We start from the raw sequence: 22,393 nt of genomic DNA, 5'->3' as shown, positions 1-22,393 counted from the left end.
GGATGAGGTCACTTTCCTTGCAAAGGTGCAGAAGCCCAGAGATTCTAATACATCTCACGGGTATAGTGTGGGTGGGGGAGGGTGGCCGTTGGCAATCCACTTCGGTCTTTTACCCTCCCCTGAATACTTGGGCTGGTCTGAGTTGCTCCTCTTCACCAGCAAATGGTATTACTTTCAAATAGCCAGATCAAATGGTCAGTGACAGAGACCTCAACAGACCTGGGCTGAGGCTTGTGGGGATGGTTGGAAGGCTGAAAATTTCAATGAATTGTTAGGGTGTTGAGCAATGCAGAGTTTCAGGAAGGCAGTTTTAAAGATTTGCCTATTTTTATTTTGACTTTACCAAACTGCGCTGTTCAGTGCATTGATATCCATTAGAATAGATGAAATTGCCCAAACACTCATAATCTTCCAGTTACCCAAATGAAAATATAGACAGTTACTTTGTTTCAAACAGTCATCTAGAGATGAGAATAAAAATTCCACCAAGCCCACAGCGCCCTATTAATTCTGGAACTGGCGCGGCAGTTGTATAAATTATAGATGGAGGAATGCATCGACAATAAGGAAATTTGCCAAAAGTGGGCAGCACTGATGTCTTTCCTCATGAATATGATTGGAGAGCTATTTCGAAATGAACTGTATGGAATTCCCTGCTGAGGAGGCCTGTTGCCAATTACTTGAGATAGCTTTTTTTTGTATTAAATTGAGGTAATCAAGAATAATTGTAATTTAATTTTGTAAGTCCATTAAAACTTGCCTCCCTTCTAAATGTATTGTTATGTTCCTGATAAGGGTTGTGACATCACAAGTATGTAAGCTAATTCAGCACAATTTTGAATCAACACCTGATTGATTAATTACTACTTTGGGCTGTCTAAAGCCTTTGCTAGCTAGGCAAAGTTTGAGATATTTTGTAACAAAGCTCTGCTTTGGAGGTGAAAGATTGTTTGTAGAAAGGAATCAGTGAGGTGCTGACGTGCATGATGGATGGGCTTTCCAGGCAGTCAGCTTTATGCTGAATTGCTTGGACTCAAATGTGAAAGCCTATTCATTTGCAAGGTTTGTCTGTGACATATTCTGTGAAAATCTGTCACATTTAAGATTTTGTGTTACTATCTAATTTAATACAGCAATCTGTGTGAAGCCCAACCCAAAACAATCACACATTGTTTACACAAGAGATCCTGTAGATGTTGGAAATCTTGAGCAACACACATGCAAAATCCTGGAAGAACTCAGCAGGTCAGGCAGCATCTAAAGAGAGGAATAAACAGTTGATATTTCAGGCTTAGACCCTCGATCAATACGGTTCCTGTTCATTCCTCTCCATAGACTTACTGAGTTCCTCCAGCATTTTGTGCATCACACACTATTTACTAAGGGTTGTTCAGTGACTATTGGAAGCAGAATTTTATTGGAATAAATCATTCCACAAAGGATTATTTGATGAATTTTGTGGTACAGAGCATCTGCAAGTTCACTCTTTGTCTTTCTACATCATCTCCGCTCTACCACTTGCAGCTTCCCTTGGGGTCCATGGGTGGAATCATAACAGTGTATAATGGGATTTCTGCCTCACTGCCCATTCATTGCAAATGTGCTTCAGTTCCTTAATCTTACATTATCTATAGCCCAGCTAAGAAAAACAGAAATCATCACTTTATTTTGAGTTAAATACATGTGCATTGATCTAAACCGCTAAATATGGTGTATAAAAAGATTAAATTTTCATCTGCAGGAAAACTACAGGGTAATTTTGTATGATGAATTTGAAAAGAAAATGATGTGTTTCAAATTGCTTCATTAATCACTCATTCTTTCTTGCACAGTAACTATACGAGCACACCTAACTGGCTGGCTGATGACCTTGAAGAAGACTTTTGTGCTGGCACCCAGTTCTGTCCTAAGGATAGTGCTTCTCATTACAAGTCTGATCGTGCTGCCTTATATGGGGTTAGTATCAGTTATGCCTATGATTAGTAAAACATACTTAGATGGATATTGATGTAATGATGAACAGGAAATTGTCTCTGTACTTAATTTGCCATGTCTAATTTCGGTCATGGCTCATTTTTGTTGCACTCTCACCCAGATAGCTCCCTTTTTCAGCATCAAGCCGACACCTGTCTATATTATGTGTTGCTGTTTATTTACCAAATTGCATAACTTTGCGTGAATTACACCAGCTACTTTTTAGCTCATTGCGCATTATCTGTGTCTCAGATGGTAGTGTCCCCCTTGTCTCTGAGTCAGGTTGTGCCTTCAGAGCTGTACACATAATGTAATCTGGTACTTTCAAGGACAGGATGAAACACTGAGGCTCAGGCTGGCTTCTCAGGTAGGCATAAATTAACTGGAGTTATTTGGTTTTCCTGGCCATTACTTAACCATCAAATCCACTGGTTGAGGTTTATAGAACAGTTGTTTTTTTTAAAATTGTATCTAATTAGTTAACTGATTTCCTACATTACAATGTCTTTTGTGATATTTTCAGAGTTCTGTATTTTTCACTGAAGGTCACTTTAGCATTATCCCTTTCTCTGGCTGAGGTTACTACATTTTTAAAAGAGAGGTTCATGCACTGAATCATAGAATAGAAGTCCTCAGGAATTTTTATTTAAGATGGGAAATTATACTTGCCTTAGGGGTCCCTTTTACTAACCTGAGGAACACCACTAGTCACTGACAGCCAACCAGAAAAGGCCCCCTTTATTCCCACTCACTTGCTTTTGCCTGTCAGCCATTCCTCTATCCATGCCAGTATCTTTCCTGTAACACCATAGGACTTTATCTTGCTAAGCAGCCTCATTTGTGGCACATTATCACACGTCTTCTGAAGATCCTAGTAAATTACATCCGGTGCCTTTTCTCTGTCCACTGCTTGTTACTTCCTCCAAGAACTATAACATCTATCAGGCAAGATTTCCCTTTACAGAAACCATGCTGACTGACTTATTTTATCATTAGTATCCAAGTACCCTGAAACCTCATTCTTAACAATAGACTCCAGCACTTAACCAGCCACTAATCTAACTGGCCTATAATTCCCTTTCTTTTCCCTTCTTCCCTTCCTGAAGAGTGGAGTGACATTTGCAAACTTTCAGTCCACCGGGACCATGCCAGAATCAAGTGATTCTTGAAAGATCATGACCAAGGCATCCATTACCTCTTCAGCAACGTCCCCTCTCAGGACACTGGGATGTAGTCCATCTGGTCCAGATGACTCATCCACCTTAAGACTTTTCAATTTGCCTCACACTTTTTCCTTTGGTTAGCAATGGCACTCCTGCTCCCTGACACTCTCGGATCTCTGGCACACTGCTAGTGTGTTCCACAGTGAATTAAGTTCATCTGCCATCTCTTTGTCCCCCATTACTACCTCATCAGCATCATTTTCCAGTGGTCCAATATAAACTCTCACCTCGTTTTTACTCTTTATATAACTGAAAAATCTTTTAGTGCCCTGCTTTATATTGTTGGCTAGTTCACCCTTATATTTTACCTTTTTCCTTCTTTATGGCTTTTTTAGTTGCCATTTGTTGGATTTTAAAAGCTTCCTAATCATCCGACTTCCCACTCACTTTTGCTACCTTGTATGCCCTTTCCTTGTCTTTTATGTAGTCCTTAACTTCCTTTGTCAGCCATGGTTACCTAACCCTGCCATCTGAGAACAACTTCCTCTGGGACATGTCTATCCTGAGCTTTGTGAACTATTCCCAGAAACTTCAGCCACCTCTGCTCTGCTGTCGTCCCCGCCAATATCCTTCTCCAATCCACCTGGACAAGCTCCTTTCTCCATTCTGGCCCTTCAAACCCCACTGCCCAGCAACTCCTGACAACCCCGATTTAACGGTAACTTAATCAAGGGACAATTTACGATGACCAATTAACCTACTAGCCGGTATGTTACCCGAGCACCCAGAGAAGACCTACACATTTGATGGGGAGGGCGCACAGAGATTTCTTAGGGAGGGTGTGAAGCTTGAACTCCAAATTCTGATGCTCTAAGTTGTAATAGTGTCATGCTAACCGCTGCACTACCATAGCATGAAGTGATTCTGAATACTTCTCCTGAGATACATCAATGTTAATATCCCAGTTCAGAATTTTGACTGACAATTCATCAAATGTAGGGTTCTTTTTAAAGGCACTTCATTGGAATTATACTGTATATGAACCACACTGGAACGAACTCAGTGGCTCATAGTTTAGTGAGCTACCTATCTTCTCCATACGAATTACACTGAAGTTATCACCGTTCGCAGTGGGCTAGGTATATTGATCAAACGTAGCTGCATCTTTTAGAAAGAGAGAGAAACAAAACAGGAAAGTGCAGGTTACTTAGCTTTAATACCTGTCACAGGAAATAACTTTAACAACTAGTATTTTGTGACTTCACAGCAGGGTACTCAGAAAAGTTCAAGGTAATTGGGAAAGTGAACGTGGTTTTGGGAAAGTGAAATCATGTTTGATTACTGAATTTTTTTTTGACAAAGTAACACATGCTGTCAATATAGAGGAGCGAGTGGATGCACTATCCTTGAATTTTCTGAAGATACTTGATAGGTAAAGATATTGCAGAGAATAAAAGCAAGTGGTGCAGGAGACAAATTTTGGCATGGATAGCAGGTTGGTAGTCCAAATGAAATAGAGAGTAGGTATAAGTGTGTCTTTTTCTGGTTGGCAAGATGCCACAGATACATTTTGCAGTTTAGACTTCACTACTTACTGACCATTATGTCGCTGGTGCTTACGGCAGCAAAAGACTTCAATGAACGCTCCAAAGCCAAATCTTTTGATTATACTAAAACAGGGAGGAAAGTAAGTCGTGAAGAGGACATAAAGAAGCTGCAAAGGGATAGGCAGACAACAGGAATTCTGCAGATGCTGGAAATTCAAGCAACACACATAAAAATTGCTGGTGAACGCAGCAGGCCAGGCAGCATCTCTAGGAAGAGGTGCAGTCGACGTTTCAGGCCGAGACCCTTCAGTTAGTCCTGACGAAGGGTCTCGGCCTGAAATGTCGACTGCACCTCTTCCTAGAGGACTCTTCCTTCAGTTAGTCCTGACGAAGGGTCTCGGCCTGAAACGTCGACTGCACCTCTTCCTAGAGGACTCTTCCTTCAGTTAGTCCTGACGAAGGGTCTCGGCCTGAAACGTCGACTGCACCTCTTCCTAAAGATGCTGCCTGGCCTGCTGCGTTCACCAGCAATTTTTATGTGTGTTGCAAAGGGATAGGGATAGGTTGAATGAGTGGGCAATGATGTGACAAATGGACTAGCCTTAAAACAGAGATGAGGAGGAATTTCTTTAACCAGATAGTAATGAATCTGTGGAATTCATTGCCACGGATGGCTGTGGAGGCCAAGTCATTGGGTATATTTAAGGTGGAGGTCGATAGGTTTTTGATTATTAAGGGCATCAAAGGTTATGGGAAGAAGGTGGGCGAATGAGGTTGAGAAGGACAATAAATAAATCTCTGTTCTTAGGCTACTCCATTTGTCACATCATTGCCCACTCATTAAATCTATCCATATCCCTTTGATCAAATGGCAGAACCCAGACCCGATGGGCCAAATGGCCAAATTCTGCTCCTATGTGGAAACTATAGAAAGGGTGCAGAGGAGGTTTACAAGGATGTTGCCTGGATTGGGGAGCATGACCTATGAGAATAGGTTGAGTGAACTCGGCCTTTTCTCCTTCAAGCAACAGAGGATGAGAGGTGACCTGATAGGGGTGTATAAGATGATGAGAGGCATTGATCGTGTGGATATTCAGAGGCTTTTGCCAGGGATGAAATGGCTAACATGAAAGGGCACAGTTTTAAGGGGCTAGAAGTAGATACAGAGGAGATGTCGGGTAAGTCTTTTATGCAGAGAGTGGTGAGTGCGTGGGATGGGCTGCCAGCGACGATGGTGGAGACAGATACGATAGGGTCTCTTAAGAGACTCCTGGATAGGTACATGGAGCTTAGAAAAATAGAGGGCTATGGGTAACCCTGGGTAATTTCTAAAGTAAGTACATGTTTGTCACAGCATTGTGGGCCGAAGGGCCTGTATTGTGCTGTAGGTTTTCTGTGTTTCTATGTTTTATGGTAAAATGTGAAATTGTCCGTTTTGGTAGGAATTTTTTAAAGTATCCAAATAGTGAGAAATTATGTGAGTGTGGGTGTTCTAGTGCACGACCCACTCTTACACAGCCATTATTTATTTGTATATTGATTGATTGGGATACAGCACAGAACAGGGCCTTCTGGCCCTTTGAGCCATGTGGTCCACCTACCCCTGATTTAACCCTAGTCTAATGACAGCACAATTTATAATAACCACTTAACCTACCAACCTGTTCATATTTGTAGACTATGAGAGGAAACCGGAGTGCCTGGAGGAGAGCCATGCCGACACGGGGAGCATGTACGAACTCCGTACAGACGTGGTGGGAATTGAACCCGGGTCGCCTGTGCTGGAAAGTGTTGAGCTAACCATTACACTACCATGCCACTTCACTAACCCTTCATTTTAGAGCATCCTAAATGGCCATTTTGTATCAGACTCTACTGTCATCCTCAGTGGTGCATTCCAGACACCTAACACTCTTTATGTAAAGAAAAAGAACATAGTTCTGACACCTTTCCTAAACTTGCCTCCATTCATCTCAAAAACATGTTTCTGGCATTAGCTATTGCTGCTCTTGGTAAAAGGTGCTGGCTGTCCACGGTGTCTGTGCACCTTTATGAACTCATCTCTTATCCTCATCCTTTCCAAAGAACAAGGCTCTAGCTTGCTCAATTTGTCCTCATAAGACATGTTCCCTAAACCTGGTAAATCTATGCACCCTCTCTAAACCTTTTACATCCTTCCTATATGAAGCATCCAGAAGTGAACACAATACTCCAAGTGGGGTATTACCTGAATTTTATAGAGCTGCAATACAGCTTCGTGGCTCTTGAATTCAGTCCCCCAACTAATGAAGGCCAGCACACCATATGCCTTCTTAACAACCCTATTGACCTTTGTGGCAAATTTGAAGGATGTATAGACTTAGACTGTGAGATCCTTCCTGTTCCTCCACATTGCCGATAATGCTGCCATTAATTTTCTATTTTGTCTTCAAGTTTGATCCTCCAAAGTGTACCACTTCAGACTTTTCTGGATTGAACTCCATCTGCCACTTCTCGGCCCAGCCCTACATCCTGTCGATGTCCTGTTGTAACCTATGATAGCCTTCTGCACTATCCACATCACCACTAAACTTTGAGTCATCTGCAAACTTAATAACCCATCCTTACACTTTCCATCCAATTCATTTATAAAACTCTCAGAGCAATTACACACTGTAAAGTGTGTACACTTTCAAAAGGGTGAAAGATTACTGTGGGTTGAAGGGAATGTTAATAGGTTCAAGTTAATGTCAGAGAAATGTATACAATATACATCCTGAAATTCCTTTTCTTTGCAAACATCAACAAAAACAGAGGAGTGCCCCAAAGAATGAATGACAGCTAAATATTAGAACCCCAAAGCACCCCAGCGCCCCCTCCCACACATAAGCAGCAGCAAAGCGACGATCCCCCACCAGCAAAAAAGTATCTGTACCCTCTACTGAGCACTCAAGTCTGCAAAGACACAAACTTGCAGTACCCCAAAGACTACTCGTTCACCCAGTAATTCAACATAGCAGAGGCTCTCTCTCTCCCTAAGGAAAAAGAGATGTCCCCGTTTCACAGCGAGAGGGGAGACATAACAAAACAAATCGCTGATTTATGGTGTCAAAAGTCCGTTGCATCACTTTTTCTGAGCTCTGTGCCCAAAGATTGCAGGTCTCTGGGCACACAGCCAGCAGCCAGCTCGCTGCTTACGATCGTCTGTCTGCCACAACACACCAGTTTTCTACAGCAGCACCGACCTCGAATCCGCCTGCCTCCAGATCCACGATAATCCAGCACCCTGAAGGTGTGCTAGTCTTCTAGGCCACGTCCTTGGCATATCGAAAAATGACTGGTCGCGAGGCCCTGAGAGCAGGTCCCATTCCTGCAAAGAATCAAAGTCAGCATGTAACTCCAGGTCAGGGTGCTCAAAAGAACCCTGAAGAGGAAAAAATAAAGGTATTAAAGACAGAAATAGAGCTGTTTCCGAAGATGTAAGCAAAGGAGTCGCCATTAGGCGCCTTCATCCTAAGCTCCGCCCTTTGAATGTAGAGTTGAGATGTGATCTTATTGAAAGACAGAGCTGGATTGAGTGCCCTGATAGCCTGTGAACGCTCTTAATCTGTATGTTTGTATGTTACATTGTGCAACAAGCAATAATTATCAGAAATTAATCATCAGGCAAACCTATCTGAGTTAATCACAACTTGTAACTGATAAAGGGTAAAACTCATCTGCGTGTTATGTTGGGAAGGATGGGATTAAGGTTCACATTAATTTTTCTTACTACAAGCATTACCAGTTCTCAAGAAGACTTTTTTTAGTGTTTGATATTGATATGTTTTGTTTGTTTTGTTGCTTTTCTTTATTGACAAAGGAAAGCAAATTAGAACTTGCTGGAGTTTAGATTTAGATCAGGAAAACCTATTATTCACTGGTTTTGATTTACGGATCTTTGATCAAGAAGCAAAGGTACCTTGTCACCAACTTGTGCACCTTTTGGTACTTTAACCAAACAATAAATTTTTGATAACTTCCCAGAAATGTCTTTGAAGGCAATATTTAATGAGATCTATAAAGGCATTTATGGTAATATTGCAGTCATTTATTAGAGATATTAGAAATGGTTTGTGTACACATGCTTTTCTGAGTCACAAAGATGATGCAACTTCAATCTAATGTTGAATAACATCAGCATTAATAAGAATTTAATTGACCCAACCATCACAGGCAGAGCCCTTCCCCCTCCCCCCTTTCAATAAATTTACATGGAGCACTGCCACAAGAAAGCAGCATCCATCATGAAAGACACCCAACATCCTAGCCCTGGTCTCACCTTGCTACTACCATCAGGCAGAAGTTTAGGTCCGACACCTCTAGGTTCAGGAACAGTTAATACCTTACAACAATCAGGCTACTGAACCAGTGTGGATAACTTCCATCACCACAATTCTGAAATGATTCTACAATGTACAACCTCTGAAGGATTCATAACAACTCATGTTCTCAGTATGATTTCTTATTTGCAGTTTGTCTTTTTCACATTGGTGGTGTGTCAGTCTTTGTCTGTTTATATATAGTTTTTCATAAGTTCTATTGTATTTCTTTTTCTACCTGCAAGAACCTGCAAGAAAACGAATTTCAGGGAAGTATATGGTAACATTTGCGCACTTTGTACGTTCCCTGTATGTTCATTTGTCTAACAGCCTCTTAAATGGCATTACAGTATTATACTGACGTTCACAAACATGAATGCATGGACTTCCTTTCATATTTCAAAATTTATACCTTTGCTTTCCTCTACTTTTCTCTCTACTCGTGACACAACTGCAGACCTTTCCAAGCAGCTGCTAAAGCTCTGCCCACTGCAAATTTTTAGGTGAACCTATCATGGAGACTTTGGTTACAAAATCATCACCTCTCTTTCTTGGTATTGTGTCGTTGCCTTTGTACTATAATGTTGACTATCCATGTGCAAAGAATGCTACAGGTGCAAGACACATAGCTACAAAATAAGGGCTGATTATTTAAAGTTGACGTGTGTAGACATTCCTTCCCTCAAGGCAGTGAACCCATGAAATTGTCACAGAGGGTGGAGGGCAGCTCATTAGATGGAGATAGGTACATATTTGAAAGATTGATGAACTGAGATTCATGGGGAACTGGTGCAGAAGAAGAAGCAAGTCCAACATAGATTAGCCTTGATTATATTAATGGCAGGGCAGGTGTGAGGAGCTTCAAGCCTGTCTTCTACTCCTATTTTCTCATATGTGTTGTGTTCATGTGCTCTATGCCCAAACTCTCGTGTCCTGAATTAACTGTTTTATTATGTCCTAACATCTAGAAGACTTTTTTTTAGAAACAATCCCAGAAATCTTTTTGCATCCCTTTTAAAATGTATACAATTCAGTTTTTATTGTCTCAGTATTCTACCTCACAATCTTGCGGGTTGAATTTCTACTGCTGTGTATCCTTCACTTTCCATCCACTTTACAATTTAATATACTTCTGAATTTTGGGTCACCTGCTTAAAACCTAAATTGTGCCTTTCAGCCAAAGTAATGAATGTGTGATTGTGAAACTGGACCCTCAGTCCAAAGTATAATAATTTACCATAATTGTTTAAATTGTTTGCTGCTAGTATTTTTTTTTGCTGTAAGGCAACTTAGTCTATGAGTTTCAAATCTGTTAACTTATTATGCAGCATTCTTAAATTTTTAAGTTCATTCCCCTGTTAAGAGAGGATGCCTACTGCTTCCTACTTCATCTGAACACTCAACAGATTTAATTAAATTATTTTACTGTTAAGTGTTTTGTTGCACATCATTTGATGTCCCCAACCGAAACAACAGAAAAGGGAATTAAAATCCTTTTGAATATGATTTAATAGAGGAAAGTTTTTTTTTTACACAGAGCTGTGGGTGGTGATAGAGACATATAAATTAGGGGCATTTAAGAAACTCTTCGATAGGCACATGGATGATAGAAAAATTGAGGGCTGCATCAGAGGGAAGGGTTAAATTGATCTTGGAGTAGGTTAAGAGTTTGGCACAGCATCATGGTCAAACTGGCCTGTACTGTGCTATCCTATTCCGTGTTCTTTAAAAAAATAATTCCCATAATCAGCATTAAACTGAATGGACTGTAAATAACAGGAATGTTTCTATCCTTTTACTTCTAGCAGGGATGAAGTTTACCTACCTTTCAGTATTCTGTCTCTGTCTCTATATCCAAGGAGGGTTGAAATTGCATTTTGCTGAAGCTAGGAATGCAATTATGTTAAAATCATGCAGCCCTTTAACAGTGCCAAATAAATCGCCTGTTACCATCCCCCAATGATCTACGTTATTGGTAGGTGCAGGATGAGATGCACATTTAGAGCTGATACATTCTTCTTATCCAGTATCCTGACAATATCCTTGTTCGATAAGTTTTAACAATGTTTTTAATCTGTGTTAACCCTTTCCACATTTACTTTGTAACTCAGCCATGCTTTTACCCTTGATGCAATTTCCAGATTCTTTTATTGAGTTGCACTGTACTTCATGGCAACTCTTTTTAGTAAACTTCATAAGGAACCTAAAGCTCTTTGTTAGTTTCTTCTCTATTCTTATTTTGCTTCTTTGCCCCTCTGATTTTCTTGACTACCTTTATCCCCCCCAGATTATCAAAGTGAGATCTGCCTTGAACTTTTCTACAACATCCTCTCTCATGCTTTTCAGATCCATTTGGAACAAAGCAGTTTAAAATGCCAGGGAGATGTTTAATGCATTTACCCATGAAATAATAGAAAAGCAAAATTCTGAAAGTCACTGACTCAAGTGATAATGATGTGCCCAAAGGTAAAAAACCTTAGCTGTTACAAATATGGAAATGAAACTAAAAATGCTAGAAATACACAAGGTCAGGAAATGTCAGATTATTTGGTCTACCAGCAACTTCTGTTTTAGGAAAGGTTTTCCTGTTCTGTGAACTAATCACCGGCCAGGTAAAATTGCTCAAGAGGTGGCAGGCCTACATTATTTTAAAATTACCTAAATTGTTTAAACATACAGTTTAGAAGAAAAAAATCATAATATAGCAACTTATAGCCTTCAGTAACAAACAACATTAAACCAATTGAGTTACATACTGTAATAAAAGGGTGGCGGGTGGAATAAGTCGCTCCTTGCCTGCAGGTCACCCTTGGGCAAGGTGTACCCACCAGACCCCCCCCCCCCCACAAAAGTTAAGGGACATGAGAAGGCATGGGCCATGAGAGTAGCTGGTGCATATCACAAATCTTGGTTATACGACCACCTACACCTGGCAGACTATCGCTGAAGCATATTGATAATGACAGGTCACCCATGTTGTAAAGACACCGCCCAGAAGGCAGCAATGGCAAACCACTTCTATGGAAAAATTTGCCAAGAACAATTATTGTCAGGGAAAGACCATGATCACCCACTTCACACGACAACGGCATATAACGAGCGAGTTGTAATATACACTTTAATGAGCGATGACATGTCTGTTTTGCCACCTTTTTGCTAATGTTATTTACTTATAAGTATCTCTGTTTCTCCTCAGAGTCCATGGAGCTTCTTTAGGGGTTGGTTCACTCCTTGCTGGTTTCCTGGGAGAATCGGCCATGGTAGCAATAGCATCTTGTTATGTTTATCGCCAAGAGGTACATTTTTTTTTCCCTACGCATTTCATAGCTGCTTGATTTTGATTCTGTGCTCACAACTGAGGCCCTGATGAAGCAGCCCCAGTACAAATGGCCAAATGCCCCTTACCCTTCCTCATCAGTGAGAGGGTCTCAACATCCACTCACAGACTTCTTTCCCACCGATAAATAATCTGGAACACAACTTCACATCAATATTATTTTCTGCATTTTAAATTGTGAAGTTTTGTTTAATATAGTAATAAAAACACTCCTGATGCTGCCAGATCTGCTGAGTATTCCCAGCATTCTGTTTCTAGTACAAAAAGAAATTCTAAATACTTCAAGCTTTTGTGAACCTCGAGAAATAATGAAGCAAAGACACAGCCTATCAAGTTCTGATACGGGGTTTGACCTGTAACGTTATCACTTCCTCACCACCACCCCACACACACCTAACTAGTTGCTGTTTCCACATTGACTTCCCACTCAAACCAAGTTCCCAAGTTCACAGTTTATGATGTATTTTATTTATGCCACCTCTGTGACTTTTGTGCAGGGAAATGTTAAACATTGCATGGCACAGTCCAAAATAAAACCTTTTTGCATGTGCTGGTAAATATTAATCCCTCAATCAATATGAACTAAAAGTAATTGCCACTTTCTAACTGAATGAGATTTGGAGCACACATTCAAAGCACTGGTATAAAAAGCTAAGATATCTCTGTGTTAACCTATTGGTTGTATATGCTTTAATTGGCAGAGGTTATAGCACAGAATAAACTTTGTGTTTATAACATCAAAATGGAATGGGTTATTATGTAAGGTTTAAGTGTAAGCACTGTTCCCTCTATGCTATGTGGGTGTGCAGCAACTGAAGTGTTCCTGCTCACGTAGCCTTTTTGCTGTGCAACTGGAACTTTCTTTTATATAATGTTAATAGAATTTTGAAATTGTGCTTGTATAGTTTTGAAATCCATGTTAATATAATTGTGAAATTCGCTGTAGTTAATTATGCTAATATAATCCAGAGATTTTCTAAATAATAAATATACCACCACCTTTGGTTTTGAAACATTTCAGAGCTTCAATATATTTATATAGTCAGTGTTTCAAGTTGCAACACTGTTCCAAATTGGAACAATAAACATACAATTTAAGTTGGTAGATCATCGTTAGTAAACCGTTGGCCCACTGCACGCTGCACTATCTAGTCAGTATCAATAATGTGCGTGTCATGTCACAAAAAAGACACTGAGTGTGCCACACAGTTTTCATGCCATGTAAAACTTTCCTGCTCAGACTAATGGTTAGTTCACTCAGCTGTAAATAAAAATAGAGCGAATATTGAGTGTAGGTTTTCTTACTTTCAAGATTTTTAATTTAATCCAAGACAAGACTAAAACAAACCACTATAGTTAATTGTCTATTGGTTATAAAAGTAACAGATTAATATTATTTTTAATTTTTAGTATTACTTATCATTCGTATTACTAGCAGAGATGATAATCACATTCTGTTCCTTGAATCCAGAATGCTTATCTTATGGATGCGTTTCCTGTTTCAGACTAATCTTTTATACATATTCGCCCCTTTAATTCGATATGGTAAAGGGTTATGTTGTATCACAATAATACTCTTCATTCGATGAGCTTTTCCTCACTTTTGTTTGCTCACAAACACAAGAGATTCTGAAGATGCTCGAAATCCAAAGTAACACTTAAAAACTGCTGGAGGAACTCAGCAGGTCAGCCAGCATCTATGAAAATGAATAAAGAGTTGATGATTTGGGCGGAGGCCCTTCATCATGAAATAATCGACTGCTCCGTTCCTCCAGCATTTTGCATCTGTAGCTCTTAGCTCACTCTTGGCCTGGACTTCATGTTGCTTCACATTCTATTACAGGCATCTTTAGTTTAATTGAAACTATTGTTTGGATGTTTCAACTTCTTCTTGGTGTCTGTGCCTAAAACACCTTGTGCCCTATCATTTTGTTAGCAAGTTTCAGATAGATTTTATGTACTTATTCTATTCTTGATTATTGTAATCCTAATTTATGTCTAATCTTCAGTCTTTAAGCTCTAAGCAATTACGTCTTGGCACAGTCTTTAGTTATTTTGTTTATGATTTCATTGACCATAATGTTTGCTTTTCAATCTTACACTGTGTTATTACTGATTTTGCTTCAACAATTTTTACACTGCATTTAATTACATCGTTGATGAGACATGGCAGAAACATTTTAAAATAAGCTTGTATGTTTCCTTACTCTTCAACATGATCCTCCCTCTATGCCACCAATCAGCATGCTACTTCAATATTGCCATTATAACAATGGTCTCAAGCCAACCTATAGGCAGAGGCTTACCGTACCCAACCACTCTATCGATCTTGAAATTATGAAACCGTTGACCTCACCTTCAAAGAAAAGAACTTCAGGAACAGGAATATTTCACCTGGTTGGTCCATGGTGGCTTATTCCCTCTCCTTTCCCAGTTCCCCATAGCCTACAGTTCCATAACCTTTCAAGTATTTATCTACATTCACCTTAAATACTTATAATGAAATCACCTCTACAACGCTCGAGAGTGAATAATCTCAGAAATTCACCATTCTCTGAAAAGGAGTTTCAGAGTACCTCCACTTTAAACTAACTAGCGGTGACCTCATGTGGAACTCTCTGATATCATAACTGGAAAGCTATTATCGAGAACTGACTCTCACTTCTCCATTTGAGAATCAATTTTTGGCCCTTCCTTAAACAGGTTCAACCCTCAATCAGCCTGCATGCCCAGCTCCCATGCCCCTCATCTATCATCAATCACAAAGCCTGATGCTCAACTCTCATATCCCAGGGCCTCTCTCACCCCAAATGACCCTTCTCAGCCCCAGGCCAATTACCTAGTCACCATCAAAAGCAGCCACAAGTTCCTTAACTCCTGACCCAGTTTCCAAGATCACCATCTTGAATGCTGACATTAATTCTTGACCCAAAACATTCCTCCTTCCACATCTATTAACAGATGGACCCTTAGGGTATGATTACTGTTCTCAATAATGATCATCAGTCATGGCCAACAAGATTATGAGCCTGAAGTAGAGTTAATCTTCATCATCCAGTCATGATTCTGACTTTTGATTGTCCCCTCTCGAGGGTAAATCTCATCAACCACCCCAATTACACATGTGATGCTCATCTCCAACTTAAGTACAAGTTTGGTACTTGACACTGCAAATTCAGACCCCAACCCCACTCTCAAAGGCACATTGCAACAACGGTCCACACACAATACGAGACCAGCACCTATCCTTCCCCCACACTCTATCTAAGAATATCTCTTGAAATTCAATCCCAAGTGTATCGCCAAAATCAAACATAAGCTGAACACATTTGCCCTTCACGCCAAACCAATAGCAAGCCTGGTGGAATCAACAAATCATCAACCTATCCAGTTTGAGAGTCCAATGACCTTACATCAACCCGATTGAGTCCAGCCTGATATTGACCATCCTTGTTACCTCTAGTCACAAGCCTATGTGTTACCTGCATGCAAGCTTAACATTTGCTCCAACACAACTACAAGTCTAATATTCAAACCATTGAGCTTGATTGCCTGGTAGAGAACGATACCTCACTGCCTGATATGAGACCAACCCTCACTAGTACCCTCTAACCCCCTGACTCTCTTCTCAAACCATTAGCCCAGCTGTTGTGATGCTTTTCCATTTGCAAGATTGACCTCTCAACCTCATCTCCATACTCCTTTCATCTTGAGCAGCATGGTAGCATGTGGTTAGTGCACCAACGAACGGGGTTCGATTCCCACCACTGTGTGTAAGGATTTTGTACGTTGTCCCCATGACTGCATAGGTTTCCTCCGGGTGCTCTGGTTTCCTCTCACAGTCCAAAAATATTCATGTTAGTAGGTCACATGGGTGTAATTGGGCAATTTGGCATCACTGGGCTGGAGGGGTCTCTTACCATGCTGTGTCTCTAATTTAAATTTAACTTTGATCATGAATCCAATTCATCAGCTCAGTGAATACCCTCGTCAGTCCCGACCATGCTGATCACATTTGAACCGAGTATAAGCTGACATGGAAGCACCATATCAGTAAATTAATTGATAAATGAAAAGGAGCATTAAATATTCTTGTGTGTCTGTGTGGGTATTCTTGGGGTGCTACACGTAACTCTCTGTTGACCAATTATATTTGCTTAACTGGATCTGTACTTGATCATGGCTGCATAGCTTATGGGTCAGCTTCTCTTAAGAATTAAAATGTATGGATGTGGTACAAGCACAGGCTTTAAGACTGTGTTGTGGTGCAGTAAGGTCGTCTCCTGTTTAGGTTTTACTGGTTGAAGTGGGATTATCCTTACAGTTGCAGAAGTTGAAGTTGATGTTAATGTACTGGATTAATTTGAAGGAGCAGAGAAATGATCACCCTGTTAAAAGTGTATTGGAAGACTGTTGGAAACATCACAAGAACAATGTTTTTAGTTTTGGGTGACTGGGTTCTTATCACGCTAGGAATATGGGTTTGCTGGATTACACAATATGTCCCACTGTAGCTTTTTTGGTAACCTCACCTTGATTTTTTCTAACGACTTACGTTGATGATTTAATGAAGTCCAAGGATCCTGATATGCCTGAGAGTTTGTTGGTTCATTAATATGTTAAGGAAAATGATTGTGATATGTTAACCATTTTTACTGATGAATCAAAGGATATTTTTAACTGGGAGTGTTGGTGTGGCTGTTTTTGTGCCTGAATTACAGGTAACAATAAAGAAATGTCTTACTAACCACTTATCAGGATGTACAGCAGAATTGATTGCCATCATTTTTGACTGACAGTGGGTGGAAGAAATTTGTCCTTGCAAAATTGTAATTTGTTCAGATTCCTTTTCAGTTTTGACTAGTCTTAAAACAGGCCATTCTAGCAGTAGGTCAGATTTGCTGCTGGAAGCCCTTCAAACTTTATTTCGTGTTCAAAGAATTGGTTTACTTGTCTGCTCTTGTGGGTCCTGCATATAGAGGTGTTGAGGGGAATGAGCAGGTTGATTGTTTGGCCAAAAATCTGTATTAAAAAAAAAGAGAAAAAAATCATCTGTGGAAATAGACAGATTAGCAAATCAGAAACTAAGGGGTTGGTGGGGCTAAGAATAAGGGGCTTATGGCAAGACATGGGATAATGGACATAAGGGAAGACACCTTTACAGAGAACATGAAACTGTTGGATTGATGGGAGAAGAGGGTAAAACAAGAAGGGAAGGAATTATATTTACTTGACTTTAAACTGGGCATACTATGCTTAACTATTCCTTATATCTTGTTGAAAAACATCACTCTGGAGTGTGTACATTTTGTCATCATTATGAAACCGTCGAGCACATTATTTTACAATGTGGAGCATATAAGGTTGAATGAAAGCAAATGGAGGTTTTACTGCTATCTTTGGGGGTTGACATTTTTCATTTTAAAACTTTACCAAGTTATGGAAGTAACTTTAATTCACAATATTATCTTGGCTTTTTGGTATAAGTTAGTTTTCATTTGATAAAGAACTAGTAGGGGTTTTATTTCCCAACTCTCTACATCACACTCCAGTCCAGTTGGTGGCAGTAAAGCACCCTTAAGTTGGACTGCCAAGTGCTAGTAAAAGTCAAAAGTAGAATACTGACTTTTGACACACTCTCAGATGTGAGCTAACTCTTGGATCTCCAAGTGCAGTTCTGATTCTCATATCCCAACCTCCTTTGGTGCCTGAGCTTTGACCCCAATCCAATTGCAAGACAGATTCAAACTGCATGACAATCATCTCCCCCTCCCCCAAAGAAAAGAATTATGTGTAAACCTCTTAAGCTGATTGGACAAATGGATCATGGAAAGCTGAATGTCCTGACTGATGAACAAAAATACAATGCACTCTTCAGTAAAAGGAGCATAGCTCAAAGCAACTTGTGCTCCCTGTGCCATCGACAGGTAGCAAGAAAAGCCCGTTGTCTTCTCCATGGTGATTACTCTGACCCTCAGTATTTCTGTCCAACAGGTTTCCAAGCCCACATCTCAGCCCTGTATCATAGAACAGAATGGATTAGATGAGACACCAAGAAATTACAGAACAGAAGTTAAAAGAATTAAGTATCTTGTCAGACTGTTAAAAGATTGTAAAACGTTAAAATGGTGTTGTCATTACAGAAAAAGAAGAGAACACTGGATACAACAGCAGCTGAAGGGGAGGACTCTGCAATGAATTACACAGCTGTCACTGAGGAAATGTCTGAGGTTGTGGAATTGGATGAAGATGAGTGAACCAGATTTATAAACTGTAGCAGTCACTCTGGTACAATGTTAGGCCCTCCATTTCTTCTCTCTCTTGCATTTTATTTTTCCTAGAAGTGTCCATTGCCAAAGACAACTTCTAAACTGTGCTGAGGAATTGTTTGCACCATCGGACAGATTCAGACAAGAGAAGGATCTCCTCGTGCACAGTGCTGTTCCATTTCTGCTAATACGTGGAGGAAAACAACTTCAAAAGAAAACATCCATCAAGTCTTCCAGCTTTGGCTTGGCTGACATCCTTCTTCCCACTGGTATTAACAACACATTTGCAACCAAAGCATCTCTCACCTCTCTTCTTGGCTTTCCTGCCGTCCTGTTTTCCATCTACGGTGTATGTTTGTATACTGTAGATGTAAATATACAACAGGGTGTATATTTGTTTTTTTAATTTTATTTAATTACTTTATTACTTTTCATCAAATGTTTGTTTGCAATTAGATTCTCTAGTGGCCTGTGTGCTTTACTGCCATAATGTTGCTGCTCAAGGTGGAGTTCAGGCACTGTAGCCACAAAGTACACAACTTAGTGAAAAGGTTGAAAACATATCAAGTTTATTTTTTTAATACCAAAAAGTGTTTGATAACAGTATTTGAGGATAATGGTGCGTGTGTGGTGGTGATGCAGGTAAAATGCTAAAAAGTAGAGAAATTAATACTAAAAACAGACTTGACTTGAATTTCCTAATCTAGTAATGTTTAAAAAGGTACAAGGTCAATACTTGAAAAATATATTTTAAAAGTGGGTGTGAAATTTGACAACTACGTACACAAGTTTGGTACTCACACCCAATACGTGAACTGATTCAGAGCATCGTATATCGTAAAGTGGGAATCAAATGATTCAAATTAATTTTACATTTCTTTCTTTGCAGCTTATTAGAGCAAAGGTTTACATGTCAAGGAATGGCTATTTCTTACAAACATTCATAGCAAGTAATGTTGCAGGGTCATGTTTGATGGCTTCTCTGGAAGTGTGGCACCAGTTCAGAGTTGTCTGTAATTCTACAAACACTACTTCAATGTTTAAATGATGTTTCTTTCCTCTGTTTATTTTAGGAGTTGTGGAAGCCTGGCTTTAAATCTGCTCAGCAGTAAACAAGCCTGATAGGCTGTTATTTACTACACATAACTAACATTTGTTTGAAGTTCTCAGTATTACTTGAGCAGTCGCAGGGCCTGTTGAAGCCACATCAAGTAATTGTCTTTGAAATGACACTTTCTTTGAGGGCCCCAATGGCAGTCCTTTGGAGCTGAGGTAAAGAAAAAAGTGCACTGTTGGCGCAGAGTAATTTTGACCTGAGAGTGCTCAATGATATAGCAATATTGGTTGTAAAAAAAAATCCAAACTTTCAGCAGATTGTTGAAGAGCAAAGCTCAGTGAGAAAGGGATATATCAATGACTCTTTCATAAACCAATGCATTTCTTTGAGTGCGTGTAATAAACTCCTGCAAGTAGAAATATAGTTGACATAATTTGGGTAGATACATTTACATTTTACCCAAAATACATCTGGCCATATGTACTAAGAGTTTGAAACACTCATGGTCACAATACTCTTCTATTGAAACTTAAGGAAAAAATGGCCCCAGGTAATCATGTTCTCTGAAATTATTTTGACATGACTCTCAGCATTACTGTTGCTAAATTGTTAGATAAAGTATTTTGTGTATAAAGAAGTTATGAATGTTATGTGTAAATGAGTGAAAACCTGTTCTCTTTAATAGCCAAATTGGTTCTGCAACATGCTTTAAATTTCATTAAGCAGTGAAATGTTTAATCAGAATTAAATTTCCATTAATTTAAAGTGCCACATATGCTCTATTTAATATAACAGTGTAATTTTAATATACCAAATATAGAATGGTTTCTTTCTTTCTATATATAATGTATGTATATTTTTCCATGGTATTAATTAGATTTGAATCCATTACTTTGGAGTTATGATTTTGTGCGTATTCTGTTGGCTACTTAATTAAATTTTTTCCTCATGTTGATTGTTTTCATAGTGCTGTATGAAACACTTTGACATTTATAAAATGGTATACGTATTCAAGATTTAAAATTCAGTTCCACATCCTCCGGAATCAAAATATGCTACATGAGACAGCAAGAACAAAATCACTAAACGTATTTAGGTCATCATATGCATTGCTGAAATTGGCCAATTTTACCAAATAACATATGTTAATTGTTTGAGAAATAAATGGCAAGTAGCAACACCTATAACAAACAATTTTTCTGTGTGCAATTAGAATGGCACGGTAGTGGAGTGGTTGGCACAATGCTCTACAGTACAGATGACACAGGTTCAATTCCCGATGCTGCCTATGAAGAGTTTGTACATTCTTCCCGTGACTGCATGGATTTCCTCCGGGTGCTCCAGTTTTTTCCACAGTCCAAAGACCCACCAGTTGGTAGGTTGGTTGGGCCTTGTAAATTGTTCCATGATTAGGCTAGGGTTAAATTGGTGGGTTGTTGTGCAGCGTGGCTCAAAGCGTCTACTGCATGCTGTATCTCAATAAATAAATGATGGTTAAAATGATTTAAACTATAATATCGATTAAGTACAATTATGTACAAAACCAGAGCACCAGATGCAAAAAATCGTAGTTGCTTCAATTCATTTTGTCTTGTTCCGTAGGATTACAATAGCATTGCCCTCAGCCTGTCAGGACTTACCTGAATTCTATTTCCTACTTTCTCTCTTCGGACCCTTCAGCAGTTTTCCAGTGGACAATTTAAAACAAATTGCAGCAATGAGAGCAGAAAATGCAGGGAACTGAACAGGTCAGGCAACGTCTGTGGAATTAGAAACAGTTGATGTTTCAGGTTGAAAACCATTAATGAGATGCCTATAATAGGGGTCAGAGGAGAGATTTAAAGGTAGAAGTTAAACAGCTGGGGGAGAAAAGGGGCCAACTGAGTTGGATTCTGCCCACTGTTGTAGTCCACACCTGTCTTCAGCTAGGTTGAACGGGGAGGATTGAGCAAGCTGACCATCAGGACCCAAGAGACTAATACTGTGTACCAAATGTAGTTCTGCACCAAAAACATTACCTCTCAAAAGCTGTGGCCGGAGTCTTGCCTCCAGCCAAAACTGGAAGGCTTTGTGGAGTGACGTTTAATCATCTCAACTAATCTGCAAGGATGAGTATCTCCTTTGAAGTGAATGTTTCTGCTCCTATACTAGGTCTATCTGAACACAGTGCTAGATCTCATTTCCTCAGCATTGCGCTGGGTAACCTTAACATAACCAAACTCCAATTCTGGATATCCACTTATAAGTCCCGTGACAGTGCTGACTGATAGATGTGCCGGCATGTATATTACTCAGCATGTCCTATACTGCAGTCTGGTCTTTCCAAGCCAGGACCCTTTATATCTGGGAGTGGCTGAATACCAGAGGAACTCCTGCCATGGCCCAAAATGGTCCTGGTTGCTTTTTAAGTTCTTGGACACCTTTGTATTATAAACACCACATGAATTAAATTCTCAAAAAATAAGAACAACTTTCCTGTTAGAAAAGTGTAAGTTAGTAACAATAATACGCGACTGCACCAATCGTTGATTGCTGCAACTTTGCCCACAGGGGTCAGTGAAATTATTAAAAATATTATTTCATCTAACTTTGAGGACTGAAACAGTTAAAAAAATTTTGAGGCTAAAATGTTCAATTAAATGTAAATGATGTTATTGCACGTATCAACAAGATTTCAAAACACACTTGGGTTGGCAGATTACGGCG

At 39.6% G+C, this 22,393-nt stretch overlaps 1 protein-coding gene across 2 annotated transcripts in view; it reads left to right on the top strand.

Annotated features, from left to right (window-relative positions):
• Positions 1-20,767, top strand: part of LOC140212463 (progressive ankylosis protein homolog B-like) — a 163,753-nt gene extending 142,986 nt beyond the window's left edge. The window contains exons 10-12 of one of the 2 annotated variants that reach the window (XM_072283296.1): positions 1,833-1,956; positions 12,221-12,320; positions 18,505-20,767. In XM_072283296.1, the coding sequence (XP_072139397.1) occupies positions 1,833-1,956; positions 12,221-12,320; positions 18,505-18,618 (338 nt within the window). In that variant the 3' untranslated portion in view covers positions 18,619-20,767. The remainder of the gene's footprint in view (positions 1-1,832; positions 1,957-12,220; positions 12,321-18,504) is intronic. The other variant, XM_072283297.1, reaches the window with a different exon arrangement.
• The last annotated feature ends 1,626 nt before the right edge of the window (positions 20,768-22,393 follow it).

This window comes from Mobula birostris, chromosome 19 (genome assembly GCF_030028105.1).
Source record: "Mobula birostris isolate sMobBir1 chromosome 19, sMobBir1.hap1, whole genome shotgun sequence".
Taxonomy (NCBI): Eukaryota; Metazoa; Chordata; class Chondrichthyes; order Myliobatiformes; family Myliobatidae; genus Mobula; species Mobula birostris.
This window is presented reverse-complemented; position numbering and strand designations above follow the sequence as displayed.